This window comes from Oncorhynchus gorbuscha, linkage group LG11 (assembly GCF_021184085.1).
Source record: "Oncorhynchus gorbuscha isolate QuinsamMale2020 ecotype Even-year linkage group LG11, OgorEven_v1.0, whole genome shotgun sequence".
NCBI classification, from domain to species: domain Eukaryota; kingdom Metazoa; phylum Chordata; class Actinopteri; order Salmoniformes; family Salmonidae; genus Oncorhynchus; species Oncorhynchus gorbuscha.
In genome coordinates this window covers 5866344-5881182 of record NC_060183.1, presented here as the reverse complement: position 1 = coordinate 5881182, position 14839 = coordinate 5866344, and the positions used below count along the sequence as shown (strand labels likewise).

Here is a 14839-nt window from a genome sequence, read left to right as displayed (position 1 = left end):
ACTGTAGTGTACTGTAGGGTGGTAGTGTACTGTAGTGTGCTGTAGGGTGGTAGTGTACTGTAGGGTGGTAGTGTACTGTAGTGTGGTAGTGTACTGTAGGGTGGTAGTGTACTGTAGGGTGGTAGTGTACTGTAGTGTGGTAGTGTACTGTAGTGTGGTAGTGTACTGTAGTGTGCTGTAGGGTGGTAGTGTACTGTAGTGTGGTAGTGTACTGTAGTGTGGTAGTGTACTGTAGTGTGGTAGTGTACTGTAGTGTGGTGGTGTACTGTAGTGTGATAGTGTACTGTAGGGTGGTAGTGTACTGTAGGGTGGTAGTGTACTGTAGTGTACTGTAGTGTACTGTAGTGTGGTAGTGTACTGTAGTGTACTGTAGTGTGGTAGTGTACTGTAGTGTGGTAGTGTACTGTAGTGTACTGTAGTGTGGTAGTGTACTGTAGTGTACTGTAGTGTGGTAGTGTACTGTAGGGTGGTAGTGTACTGTAGTGTGGTAGTGTACTGTAGTGTGGTAGTGTACTGTAGGGTGGTAGTGTACTGTAGTGTACTGTAGTGTACTGTAGTGTGGTAGTGTACTGTAGGGTGGTAGTGTACTGTAGGGTGGTAGTGTACTGTAGGGTGGTAGTGTACTGTAGTGTACTGTAGTGTGGTAGTGTACTGTAGTGTACTGTAGGGTGGTAGTGTACTGTAGTGTACTGTAGGGTGGTAGTGTACTGTAGTGTGGTAGTGTACTGTAGGGTGTGTGTATAATATAACTGAGATCAAAGTCAATATTCAGACCACTAGGGGTCATGCAGTTAACAACAATACATGGAAATGTCTGCTCTACCCAAAATCACAACCAACCTATTGCAGCATTACCACAAAAGATTTAAGAGCAAGTGGATTGGAGAAAAATAAGGACCTTGTCTGTCGGCCCTGCTGTATAGACCAAAATTAATAGATTGCAAAATAGTTGGGAAGAGATTTTTGATGTACCGATTCCATGGCACATGGTTTATGAATTGATACGCAAAACAACACCGGATTCAAAACTTAGAATTCATCAATTGAACTTATTATACAAAATTCTTGAAACCAATAGAATGTTATATATACTGTATGGTAATGGGGGATACAATCTTCCCAGATCTGCAGATTTTGCTGCGAAGAGGCAAGGTCATTAGATCATTTGTTTTGGTACTGTCCATATGTAGCTTGTTTTTGGTCACAGGTCCAGGATTGGCTCAAGAAATGCAACATTTAACCGGAGTTAACTCTGTAGATAGCACTACTGGGTGATTTGAAAAGTCATAGTCAATCCATTAGTAATATAACACTTTTAGCAAAAAAAAAGTGTTGGACTAATAACATCAAGATAACAAATGAGATAGATGGGAGGGATTGAGAGGAGTTGAAGGATGGGACTGGATGGTGTTAAGAGAGAGATGGGAGGGGTTTAGAGACAGATGGGAGGGGTTTAGAGATAGATGGGAGGGGTTTAGAGACAGATGGGAGGGGTTTAGAGACAGATGGGAGGGGTTTAGAGACAGATGAGAGGGGTTTAGAGATAGATGGGAGGGGTTGAACAGAGCTGAAGGATGGGACTGGATGGTGTTCAGAGATAGATGGGAGGGGTTTAGAGACAGATGGGAGGGGTTTAGAGATAGATGGGAGGGGTTGAACAGAGCTGAAGGATGGGACTGGATGGTGTTCAGAGATAGATGGGAGGGGTTGAGGGGAGCTGAAGGGTGGGACTGGATGGTGTTCAGAGATAGATGGGAGGGGTTGAACAGAGCTGAAGGGTGGGACTGGATGGTGTTCAGAGATAGATGGGAGGGGTTGAGGGGAGCTGAAGGGTGGGACTGGATGGTGTTCAGAGATAGATGGGAGGAGTTGAGGGGAGCTGAAGGGTGGGACTGGATGGTGTTCAGAGATAGATGGGAGGGGTTGAACAGAGCTGAAGGGTGGGACTGGATGGTGTTCATAGATAGATGGGAGGGGTTGAGGGGAGCTGAAGGGTGGGACTGGATGGTGTTCAGAGATAGATGGGAGGGGTTGAGGGGAGCTGAAGGGTGGGACTGGATGGTGTTCAGAGATAGATGGGAGGAGTTGAACAGAGCTGAAGGGTGGGACTGGATGTTGTTAAGAGATAGATGGGAGGAGTTGAACAGAGCTGAAGGGTGGGACTGGATGGTGTTCAGAGATAGATGGGAGGGGTTGAGGGGAGCTGAAGGGTGGGACTGGATGGTGTTCAGAGATAGATGGGAGGGGTTGAGGGGAGCTGAAGGGTGGGACTGGATGGTGTTAAGAGATAGATGGGAGGAGTTGAGGGGAGCTGAAGGGTGGGACTGGATGGTGTTCAGAGATAGATGGGAGGAGTTGAACAGAGCTGAAGGGTGGGACTGGATGGTGTTAAGAGATAGATGGGAGGGGTTGAACAGAGCTGAAGGGTGGGACTGGATGTTGTTAAGAGATAGATGGGAGGGGTTGAACAGAGCAGAAGGTTGGGACTAATAACATCAAGATAACAAATGTCAAATATACTGAGTCTGTAAAATGTATTTAGGTTCAGAACTTCCGTGAAACATCACAGTTAAAAAATATATGGCAAAAAAAAAAGAAACTCGATTCGACATCAGAAATAGATGGTTGAGGAAGGACAGGAGTAAAAACAAACTAAATGTAACTCATGTAAAATAGACTCTGCCTGTAAAATGTATACAGCGTGGATAACCTGGAAGTAGAAGCCTGAGTGTTGTTGTTCATTAGTTTAATCCAATTAGAGGAGGGGCGTCAGCTGAAAATAATAATGGAAAATATATTTTAAAGAGATATATATATACATGTATTATTATGTATTTATGTACAGTATCTAAGGAAAGTAGTCAGACCGTTTGACTTTTTCTACATCTTGTCACATTACAGCCTTATTCTGAAATGAATTGCATAAAATACATTTCTCAGGAATCTACACACAATAACCCATAACGACAAAGTGAAAACAGAAATACCTTATTTACATAAGTATTCAGACCGTGTCTGGAGAGAGCTGAAAATAGCTATGCAGAAATGCTCCCCAGAGCTTGAGAGGATCTGCAGAGAAGAATGGGAGAACCTCCCCTAATACAGGTGTGCCAAGCTTGTAGCATCATACCCAAAAAGACTTGAGGCTGTAATAGCTTCCAAAGGTGCTTCAACAAAGTACCGAGGAAAGCGTCTCAATGCTTATGTCAATTTAATATGTCCGTATTTATGTTTTCATACATTTGTAAAAAATTCTAAAAACCTATTTTTGCTTTGTCATTATGGGGAATTGTGTGTTGATTGATGAATGGTGGGGGGGAAAAAACTATTTAATCAATTTTAGAATAAGGCTGTAACGTAACAAAATGTGGAAAAATCAAGGGGTCTGAATACTTTCCGAATGGAACGGTGAGAATAATAACTGATAGTGAGTTACTAATGGATTTGCAACATGAAATAATACACCGGAAATCACACTGAAAGAAGAAGAGTACTGGCAGGGTAATGAGGAAGTAGAAGCTATTGCTTAGATGAAGAGTACTGGCAGGGTAATGAGGAAGTAGAAGCTATTGCTTAGATGAAGAGTACTGGAAGGGTAATGAGGAAGTAGAAGCTATTGCTTAGATGAAGAGTACTGGCAGGGTAATGAGGAAGTAGAAGCTATTGCTCAGATGAAGAGTAGAATAGTGGAAGTGCGGGGAAGCTGGAAAACCACTTCTGAAGGGAGAGGTCTCTGAGGTGCATGATGGGTATGCTGTTTCTAGTACTGCTGGTGATGTCTCTGTGCTTGATTGGAGAGCCAGGCTGGGAACGAACGCATGTTGGAGTGGGGTTCAAGACAACAGAAAGATTAAACAAGACTGCAGACATTCCAGTGTTTGAGACCCATGTCCTCCCGATTGATGTGTGAATGGGGCCAGGGAATGGACTCTTGGACGGGTGGGGTTGCTATCTAGGCACTGGAATGTCGGGAAATGTTTTTGAGGGAAGAGATAAATTAATCGGGAGCTGGGTTCTTACAGAGTCTACTAAATTGGGCGATTGATGGTCACTTGAATGATGAGGTTGGTTATTGAGTTTTGGACATAAACCTGGAAAATAGGTACTTATACCGGGTCACAGTGCACTGGACCGAGTTAGCAGATAGTCATACAAGTGAATTGGATTTAAAAGGAAGGAGAACATCCAAGGCTGTACTCAGATTGGTGTTTTCAATATTTTAAAGGGGACCTGGGCACACAGTTATGGGGAAAGGAGCGTGTAGAAGCAACAAACCAGGTTGCTGGAAGATTTTAAGGTTAACTTTCCCCGGCCAAGTCTGTTCTGGGGTCACTTAGGTTAACCTACTCAGGTCGAGTCTGTTCTGGGGTCACTTCGGTTAACCTACTCAGGTCGAGTCTGTTCTGGGGTCACTTCGGTTAACCTACTCAGGTCGAGTCTGTTCTGGGGTCACTTCGGTTAACCTACTCAGGTCGAGTCTGTTCTGGGGTCACTTCGGTTAACCTACTCAGGTCGAGTCTGTTCTGGGGTCACTTCGGTTAACCTACTCAGGTCGAGTCTGTTCTGGGGTCAGTTAACCTACTCAGGTCGAGTCTGTTCTGGGGTCGGTTAACCTACTCAGGTCGAGTCTGTTCTGGGGTCACTTCGGTTAACCTACTCAGGTCGAGTCTGTTCTGGGGTCACTTTGGTTAACCTACTCAGGTCGAGTCTGTTCTGGGGTCACTTCGGTTAACCTACCCCGGTCGAGTCTGTGAAACTCTTCAATGAAAATCACTAAGGTAGATGCAGATTTATACAGTATGAATTTTAGAAGAAGTGCGTTAAAACGCAGTATTGAACACAACGCTTCAATTCACACCGACAGCGTCGCGGCGCAAACCCGTACGCAGCGTCATCTTGGATATGTGTTCAACAAAAGTGGAACATTCAACTTCTGCTACCATTTCTGTCAACCCGTCTACGTAGACAATGTGATGCTTACGTGATGCTTACTTAGGATAAATCCAATGTATGCACCACACCAAACGCAAATATTAGGACGAGCAATGTCGAACTGGCATTGACTAAAATACACTAGAATACGAAATGAGTAAAACAGTATGTAAACATTATTAAAGGGGCCAGTGTTCCATTATTAAAGTGACCATTGATTCCATGTCTATGTACATAGGGCAGCAGCCTCTGAGGTGTAACCGGGTGGTAGCCGGCTAACGACAGTGACTAAGCTCAGGGTAGGTTACTTGGTGGAGGGCGGCTAGTGATGGCTATTTAACAGTCTGATGGCCTTGAGATAGAAGCTGTTTTTCAGTCTCTCGGTCTCAGCTAATTTTAATGTAACTCTGTTACGGTTGCAATTAAATAATCCAACACATTGAATCAGATAACGTACATACATAAAGTAACTGGAGATGATGACCCCATATCACCACGTCTGCCTAGAGATGGATATGGATAGATGGGAACATGTCAGTTCTGGGGTGGGGATCTGGGAGCATTTTCTGGAAGTTTCTGAACCTAAGGCAGGAACCTGATGGGGAGGATGTACAGGTCACTGACACCCTGCTAGATGGCCTGGATCCACCGGGGGGGGGGTTGTGCTACTGGGACCCTGATCCCAGTCCTGACTGAAAGTCCGCTGATAGGCTTGGACCCTCAGGTAACTGAGGATGGTGCTGTTGGAGCCTTCAACTGAACTATCACAGGGAAGCATCAGTTAAGGGACAGGCAGAGGAGGACCTATCAGGAGGTCAGTGTGTGTGGAAGGGAACAGAAGGGCTAGGATGGAGGCTGACGAGCTAGAGGACCTATCAGGAGGTCAGTGTTGGTGGAAGGGAACAGAAGGGCTAGGATAGAGGCTGACGAGCTAGAGGACCTATCAGGAGGTCAGTGTTGGTGGAAGGGAACAGAAGGGCTAGGATAGAGGCTGACGAGCTAGAGGACCTATCAGGAGATCAGTGTTGGTGGAAGGGAACAGAAGGGCTAGGATAGAGGCTGACGAGCTAGAGGACCTATCAGGAGGTCAGTGTTGGTGGAAGGGAACAGAAGGGCTAGGATAGAGGCTGACGAGCTAGAGGACCTATCAGGAGGTCAGTGTTGGTGGAAGGGAACAGAAGGGCTAGGATAGAGGCTGACGAGCTAGAGGACCTATCAGGAGATCAGTGTTGGTGGAAGGGAACAGAAGGGCTAGGATAGAGGCTGACGAGCTAGAGGACCTATCAGGAGATCAGTGTTGGTGGAAGGGAACAGAAGGGCTAGGATAGAGGCTGGCGAGCTAGAGGACCTATCAGTCAAAACAGCAGAAGCGTTGGAGATCTTAACAGAACTCCTGGCCTATAAGGCAAATAAAGGCCCTTGCTGAGCTAGACACTGAGACTCGGTTGGAGGGAGAAACTGAGGTTGAGTCACTGGATATACTGAGTTTTATTGACTCGTCAGGGTGAAGGCACTCCAGGTGTGATCCAGGTGAGGAGGTCATCTCCCCGGGATAAGGTTGTGTTTTGTTTTGTTAGGGTTTTGAGTTACTTAAAACTGGCTATGTTTTGATTTTATGTTTAAGCTTAAAAGGGAGAAGAAAAAAATGATGATAAAATGAATGTTGAAAATTATTTTTTATATTTGTTATATTTTTAAGGAAAAATAAATGAATGATAAAGACAAGAAAATGGTGAAAAATGTAATTAAATGATAATGTATGTGTACTGGACTCTTGCAAGGAGAATGTGGCCAATGTGGTATCAGGGAGATGGAAGTTTGGACAATATAGCTGACAGAGGATAAGGCCTATTTCAACGGATGCCGAGAGAACGATGAAAATCCCAGAGAGCCACTAATAGAGGGGCCCGGGGACCTGTCAACAGGGGATATTCGCAGGTACAACAGGATGCAGGTGGAACGTTTCATGTTAGGTTAACCTAGTGTTCAGGGTACAGGGTATGTTCATTCTAAAAATAAATAAATAAATAATTTTTATTTTACCTTTATTTAACTAGGCAAGTCAGTTAAAGAAAAAATTCTTATTTTCAATGACGGCCTAGGAACTGTGGGTTAACTGGCCTGGGAACAGTGGGTTAACTGGCCTAGGAACAGTGGGTTAACTGGCCTAGGAACAGTGGGTTAACTGGCCTAGGAACAGTGGGTTAACTGGCCTAGGAACAGTGGTTTAACTGGCCTAGGAACGGTGGGTTAACTGGCCTAGGAACAGTGGGTTAACTGGTCTAGGAACAGTGGGTTAACTGGCCTAGGAACAGTGGGTTAACTGGCCTAGGAACAGTGGGTTAACTGGCCTAGGAACAGTGGGTTAACTGGCCTAGGAACAGTGGGTTAACTGGCCTAGGAACAGTGGGTTAACTGGCCTAGGAACAGTGGGTTAACTGGCCTAGGAACAGTGGGTTAACTGGCCTGGGAACAGTGGGTTAACTGGCCTAGGAACAGTGGGTTAACTGGCCTGGGAACAGTGGGTTAACTGGTCTAGGAACAGTGGGTTAACTGGCCTAGGAACAGTGGGTTAACTGGCCTAGGAACAGTGGGTTAACTGGCCTAGGAACAGTGGGTTAACTGGCCTAGGAACAGTGGGTTAACTGGCCTAGGAACAGTGGGTTAACTGGCCTAGGAACAGTGGGTTAACTGGCCTAGGAACAGTGGGTTAACTGGCCTGGGAACAGTGGGTTAACTGGCCTAGGAACAGTGGGTTAACTGGCCTAGGAACAGTGGGTTAACTGGCCTGGGAACAGTGGGTTAACTGGCCTAGGAACAGTGGGTTAACTGGCCTAGGAACAGTGGGTTAACTGGCCTAGGAACAGTGGGTTAACTGGCCTAGGAACAGTGGGTTAACTGGCCTAGGAACAGTGGGTTAACTGGCCTGGGAACAGTGGGTTAACTGGCCTAGGAACAGTGGGTTAACTGGCCTAGGAACAGTGGGTTAACTGGCCTAGGAACGGTGGGTTAACTGGTCTAGGAACAGTGGGTTAACTGGCCTAGGAACAGTGGGTTAACTGGCCTAGGAACAGTGGGTTAACTGCCTGTTCTGTCCTGATCCAAACCAATTCGGCAGTGTTTACCCTGTGAGTGTATTTACTTGGGGCACACCCTATCATGTTAAAGGACCAACCGTACATGATGGAACAGGAAGCATGGTATATGTTGATAACTCCAAGAGGAAACGTGTGTCCAGTGTGAGGGCAAGTCTAAAGAGAGTGAACAGGTCAAGGAAGAGGGTGTCGTGAATGAGCCTAGTCAGTATGACCCGAATACTCCTCCAGACCCCGGACAGAACTCTGGTAATGCTGAAAACAAGAACGATCAAGAAGAAGAGGAAGAAAGGCAGGAAGAGGCCTCGACCACAAGCAGCTAGACAACAGCGAAACCCAGTCAATGGCAGAGAGGAAGTGACGGATGTGGGTAGACTGTAAACAGATGATAATAAGAGGGTGAAGGTAGACTGTATGTAGATGATCCTCTGTCAGAGGGTGAAGGTAGACTGTATGTAGATGATCCTCTGTCAGAGGGTGAAGGTAGACTGTATGTAGATGATCCTCTGTCAGAGGGTGAAGGTAGACTGTATGTAGATGATCCTCTGTCAGAGGGTGAAGGTAGACTGTATGTAGATGATCCTCTGTCAGAGGGTGAAGATAGACTGTATGTAGATGATCCTCTGTCAGAGGTTGAAGGTAGACTGTATGTAGATGATCCTCTGTCAGAGGGTGAAGGTAGACTGTATGTAGATGATCCTCTGTCAGAGGGTGAAGGTAGACTGTATGTAGATGATCCTCTGTCAGAGGGTGAAGGTAGACTGTAAACAGATGATCCTCTGTCAGAGGGTGAAGGTAGACTGTAAACAGATTATCCTCTGTCAGAGGGTGAAGGTAGACTGTATGTAGATGATCCTCTGTCAGAGGGTGAAGGTAGACTGTAAACAGATGATCCTCTGTCAGAGGGTGAAGGTAGACTGTATGTAGATGATCCTCTGTCAGAGGGTGAAGGTAGACTGTATGTAGATGATCTTCTGTCAGAGGGTGAAGGTAGACTGTATGTAGATGATTCTCTGTCAGAGGGTGAAGGTAGACTGTATGTAGATGATCCTCTGTCAGAGGGTGAAGGTAGACTGTATGTAGATGATCCTCTGTCAGAGGGTGAAGGTAGACTGTATGTAGATGATCCTCTGTCAGAGGGTGAAGGTAGACTGTATGTAGATGATCCTCTGTCAGAGGGTGAAGGTAGACTGTATGTAGATGATCCTCTGTCAGAGGGTGAAGGTAGACTGTAAACAGATGATCCTCTGTCAGAGGGTGAAGGTAGACTGTATGTAGATGATCCTCTGTCAGAGGGTGAAGGTAGACTGTATGTAGATGATCTTCTGTCAGAGGGTGAAGGTAGACTGTATGTAGATGATTCTCTGTCAGAGGGTGAAGGTAGACTGTATGTAGATGATCCTCTGTCAGAGGGTGAAGGTAGACTGTATGTAGATGATCCTCTGTCAGAGGGTGAAGGTAGACTGTATGTAGATGATCCTCTGTCAGAGGGTGAAGGTAGACTGTATGTAGATGATCCTCTGTCAGAGGGTGAAGGTAGACTGTATGTAGATGATCCTCTGTCAGAGGGTGAAGGTAGACTGTATGTAGATGATCCTCTGTCAGAGGGTGGTGGTTCATGAAAAATCTATAAAATCAGTTGTGAAGCTATTGAACCAAAATACTGTAGAATTGCTGCTGGTTTTCATAATGAATGTATTTATTGAATAGAGGGTTATTAAGAAGTAGCATTATAACAACTACAGGCTCAGGGGGTTCACCTTAGGTGTCCTGGGGCCAGACCATGTGACTCGTTTCAGGAAACTAAGCTATGTCGCAGGTCACTACTTCACCGGAGAGCCATTTAAACGTACACATATTGTCACGATCGTCGTATGGAGTAGACCAAAGTGCAGCTTAGAATACATTCTTCTTTATTGAAGGAAGAACACGAAGAACACTTAAACAAAACGACCATGACCGCTAACGAACCACAGCGCTAACGTGCAACATAACATAGACAATAACCCACCAAATACCCAAAAGAAGATGGCTGGCTAAATATGGTTCCAACGATGAACATCTGCCTCTAATTGAGAACCAATCTAGGCAACCATAGACCTACATAAACACCTAGATGGTAAACAACCCCATAAATCTACAAAAAACCCAAGACAGTACAAAAAAACCCTAGATGAGACAAAAAAACAGACATACCACCCTCGTCACACCCTGACCTAACCAAAATATATAAAGAAAACAAAGAATACTCAGGTCAGGGCGTGACACAGGCTTCAAACATAAAGATATAAAATACTTTTTTGTGAAGAATCAACAACAATGGGACACAATCATGAAGTGGAACGACATTTATTATATTTACTTGTTTAACAAATACAGTGTGTCATGTTTTGTCTTAGATTGTCTTGTCATTTTGCTTTTCTACCTCTGTTCATTTTCCCCCTGCTGGTCTATAAATTTTATTGCTCGTTGGTGTCACAAACTACCGTTCCCCTTTTCTCTGGGAGTTGACCCACCCTCCCTTCCTCTCTCTCTTCTCAGACACATTACATAGGCTTAGTTCATAGCGTAGGTTCCGGCATGTGTCTGGGCTATCTTAACTAAAGAAATTCTGAGCATTCTGCCAAATAGTGTAAATGAGGATGTAATGACCCCTCCATATCTTTACCAGAGATCAAGGACTGTTTATGACAAAGACACGATGCACAATGTAACATTTCCTTCAAGCGTTTCTAGGTGCACCTTTTGCTGAGGCTTCCGTTCCTGCTCCCAGCTGTTCCTATTCCCCTAATCAATCATTTAGTCGATGCACAATTAACCCTTCAAACGTTTCACCTGTGCACCTTTTTCCCTAGATCAAGTTTTTTTCCCTGATTAGAGTCCCTATTTCTCCCCATAATTTTTGTTTTCCGTTTCTGCCCTGTCGGATCCTTGTCTATTGTTCACCGTGCTGTGTCTGTGTATCAGCCCTGAAGCTCATCTGCGTGTCGTGTTTCCCAGATTCAGATGCTGCGCGGGTGAGCAGGTGTCTGAGTCTGCAAACACAATTTAATTTTAATTGACTGCAATTTGAATGCACAGAAATAACGTGATGAGCCATTGTTGTTCCCCGAGGCAATGCGGCAGTTCTTGATCGTCAGTCTCCAGTCTGTTCTCGTCATGCTCTACTGAGCTGGAATTATGCCAAAGATTATGATTGTAGATTTACATTTACTGGATTAAAGACTCTGTTTTCTGCACTCAGCCAAGACAACATTTCAGGCCAAATCGCTGTGCATGTAGTCGGCTGTCACACATAACGCGACTTGAAAATGAATCCCGACCTATGTCTATAATATCTGTGTGTTTATCGGTAGGTCATCTGTAGAGATTGTGATATCTGTGTTTATCGGTAGGTCTGTGAATTTTACAGCCAACTAGTTGATAGTAAGTTATTGAAAATTAACATTAATTTATTGTGAACCAACTTTAAGCGACTGAAAAAGCAGAGAAACCTCTTAACAGTGCAGCTCTTGATTTTATTTAAATTATTTTTTTCTTAGGTTCCCGTTCTAGAGAATGTGATATCTGTGTGTTTATCGTACATACAGAAGGTCATCTATAGAGATTGTGATATCTGTGTGTTTATCGGTAGGTCATCTATAGAGAATGTGATATCTGTGTGTTTATCGGTAGGTCATCTATAGAGATTGTGATATCTGTGTGTTTATCGGTAGGTCATCTATAGAGAATGTGATATCTGTGTGTTTATCGGTAGGTCATCTATAGAGAATGTGATATCTGTGTGTTTATCGGTAGGTCATCTATAGAGAATGTGATATCTGTGTGTTTTATCGGTAGGTCATCTATAGAGAATTTGATATCTGTGTGTTTATCGGTAGGTCATCTATAGAGAATGTGATATCTGTGTGTTTTATTGGTAGGTCATCTATAGAGAATGTGATATCTGTGTGTTTATCGGTAGGTCATCTATAGAGAATGTGATATCTGTGTGTTTATCGGTAGGTCATCTATAGAGAATGTGATATCTGTGTGTTTATCGGTAGGTCATCTATAGAGAATGTGATATCTGTGTGTTTGTCGGTAGGTCATCTATAGAGAATGTGATATCTGTGTGTTTATCGGTAGGTCATCTATAGAGAATGTGACATGGACAAGTCGGGATCCATGAGCTCCTATGAGATGCGACTTGCTGTGGAGTCGGCAGGTACACACACACACACACACACACACACACACGCACACGCACACGCACACGCACACGCACACGCACACGCACACACACACACACACACACACACACACACACACACACACACACACACACACACACACACACACACACACACACACACACACACACACACACACACACACACACACACAGACACACACCACACACACTACTGACTCTGCAGTCTCCCTCGTAGGCTTTAAACTGAACAACAGGCTGAATCAGGTCCTGGTGGCTCGCTATGCTGAGAACGAGGCCATAGACTTTGACAACTTCATCTGCTGTCTGGTCAAACTGGAAGCCATGTTTAGTAAGTACTGTACTGTTAGTTAATCAAGATGGATGTATTTTGTGTAGACCTAATGTTTGCTAAACCAGTTACCTTGGCAACCGTTAATGCTTTAAAACCCCTTTTTCTCATTGCACAAGTCTAGGTAAGTCCCTCCTTGTTTTCTTCCATTTGGTGTCTAATCGACATGACCCTGGTCATATCCAACAAAGTTATCATTCAGAAATGTTCTTACTATTGTTACAGGATCTTTCCAGCAGCTAGACAAGGAGGGAGAAGGAGTGGCTGAGATGAACATCACTGAGGTGAGTCCTTTATCTGAGATGAATCTCTCTGACGTGGGTCCTGGATCTGAGATGAATATCTCTGAGGTGGGTCCTTTATCTGAGATGAGATGGGTCCTTCATCTGAGATAAATATCTCTGAGGTGGGTCCTGGATCTGAGATGAATATCTCTGAGGTGGGTCCTTAATCTGAGATGAATATCTCTGAGGTGGGTCCCGTATCTGAAAGTAATATCTCTGAGCTGGGTCCTGGATCTGAGATGAATATCTTGAGGTGGGTTCTTCATCTGAGGTGGGTCCTGGATCTGAGATTAATATCTCTGAGGTGGGTTCTGCGTCTGAGGTGGGTCCTGGATCTGAGATGAATATCTCTGAGGTGGGTCCTGCATCTGAGGTGAATATCTCTGAGCTGGGTCCTGGATCTGATATGAATATCTTGAGGTGGGTCCTGCATCTGAGGTGAATATATCTGAGGTGGGTCCTACATCTGAGGTGAATATCTCTGAGGTGGGTTCTGCGTCTGAGGTGAATATCTCTAAGCTGGGTCCTGGATCTGATATGAATATCTTGAGGTGGGTTCTGCATCTGAGGTGGGTCCTGGATCTGAGACGAATATCTCTGAGGTGGGTCCTGGATCTGAGACAAATATCTCTGAGGTGGTTCCTGGATCTGAGATGAATCCCTCTGAGGTGGTTCCTGGATCTGAGATGAATCTCTCTGAGGTGGGTCCTTCATCTGAGATTAATCTCTCTGAGGTGGTTCCTGGATCTGAGATGAATCCCTCTGAGGTGGTTCTTGGATCTGAGATGAATCTCTCTGAGGTGGGTCCTTCATCTGAGATTAATCTCTCTGAGGTGGTTCCTGGATCTGAGATGAATCCCTCTGAGGTGGGTCCTGGATCTGAGATGAATATGTGTGCCGATTCCAGTATCTCAGAACCGCCCGACCTTCTGGGATTTTCCCGCACGACAGTGACTAGGGTTACATTTACATTTACATTACATGTCCCTTCCGTCTTCAAGAGAGCGAGAGTTGCACCCCTTCTGAAAAAACCTACACTCGATCCCTCCGATGTCAACAATTACAGACCAGTATCCCTTCTTTCTTTTCTCTCCAAAACTCTTGAACGTGCCGTCCTTGGCCAGCTCTCCCGCTATCTCTCTCTGAATGACCTTCTTGATCCAAATCAGTCAGGTTTCAAGACTAGTCATTCAACTGAGACTGCTCTCCTCTGTATCACGGAGGCGCTCCACACTGCCAAAGCTAACTCTCTCTCCTCTGCTCTCATCCTTCTAGATCTATCGGCTGCCTTCGATACTGTGAACCATCAGATCCTCCTCTCCACCCTCTCCGAGTTGGGCATCTCCGGCGCGGCCCACGCTTGGATTGTGTCCTACCTGACAGGTCGCTTCTACCAGGTGGCGTGGCGAGAATCTGTCTCCTCACCACGCGCTCTCACCACTGGTGTCCCCCAGGGCTCTGTTCTAGGCCCTCTCCTATTCTCGCTATACACCAAGTCACTTAGCTCTGTCATAACCTCACATGGTCTCTCCTATCATTGCTATGCAGACGACACACAATTAATCTTCTCCTTTCCCCCTTCTGATGACCAGGTGGCGAATCGCATCTCTGCATGTCTGGCAGACATATCAGTGTGGATGACGGATCACCACCTCAAGCTGAACCTCGGAGCTGCTCTTCCTCCTGGGGAAGGACTGCCCGTTCCATGATCTCGCCATCACGGTTGACAACTCCATTGTGTCCTCCTCCCAGAGCGCTAAGAACCTTGGCGTGATCCTGGACAACACCCTGTCGTTCTCAACCAACATCAAGGCGGTGGCCTGTTCCTGTAGGTTCATGCTCTACAACATCCGCAGAGTACGACCCTGCCTCACACAGGAAGCGGCGCAGGTCCTAATCCAGGCACTTGTCATCTCCCGTCTGGATTACTGCAACTCGCTGTTGGCTGGGCTCCCTGCCTGTGCCATTAAACCCCTTCAACTCA

At 45.3% G+C, this 14839-nt stretch overlaps 1 protein-coding gene across 1 annotated transcript; it reads left to right on the top strand.

The window, feature by feature from the left end:
• The first annotated feature begins 8223 nt into the window (after nt 1-8223).
• LOC123989593 (calcium-binding protein CML19-like) lies at nt 8224-13297 on the top strand. Its single transcript, XM_046290718.1, has 5 exons — nt 8224-8393; nt 12156-12234; nt 12458-12571; nt 12797-12921; nt 13127-13297. Exons 1-5 carry the CDS (start codon nt 8238-8240, stop codon nt 13295-13297), a joined length of 645 nt encoding a protein of 214 aa, XP_046146674.1. The 5' UTR covers nt 8224-8237.
• The last annotated feature ends 1542 nt before the right edge of the window (nt 13298-14839 follow it).

Coding starts and splice junctions, on each gene's coding strand:
- LOC123989593 (XM_046290718.1), top strand. CDS start 8,238: ATGACCCGAATACTCCTCCAGACCCCGGACAGAACTCTGGTAATGCTG. Junction 12,572..12,796: donor CAAACTGGAAGCCATGTTTA/GTAAGTACTGTA, acceptor CTATTGTTACAG/GATCTTTCCAGCAGCTAGAC. Junction 12,922..13,126: donor CTGAGATGAATATCTCTGAG/GTGGGTCCTTTA, acceptor TCTTCATCTGAG/GTGGGTCCTGGATCTGAGAT.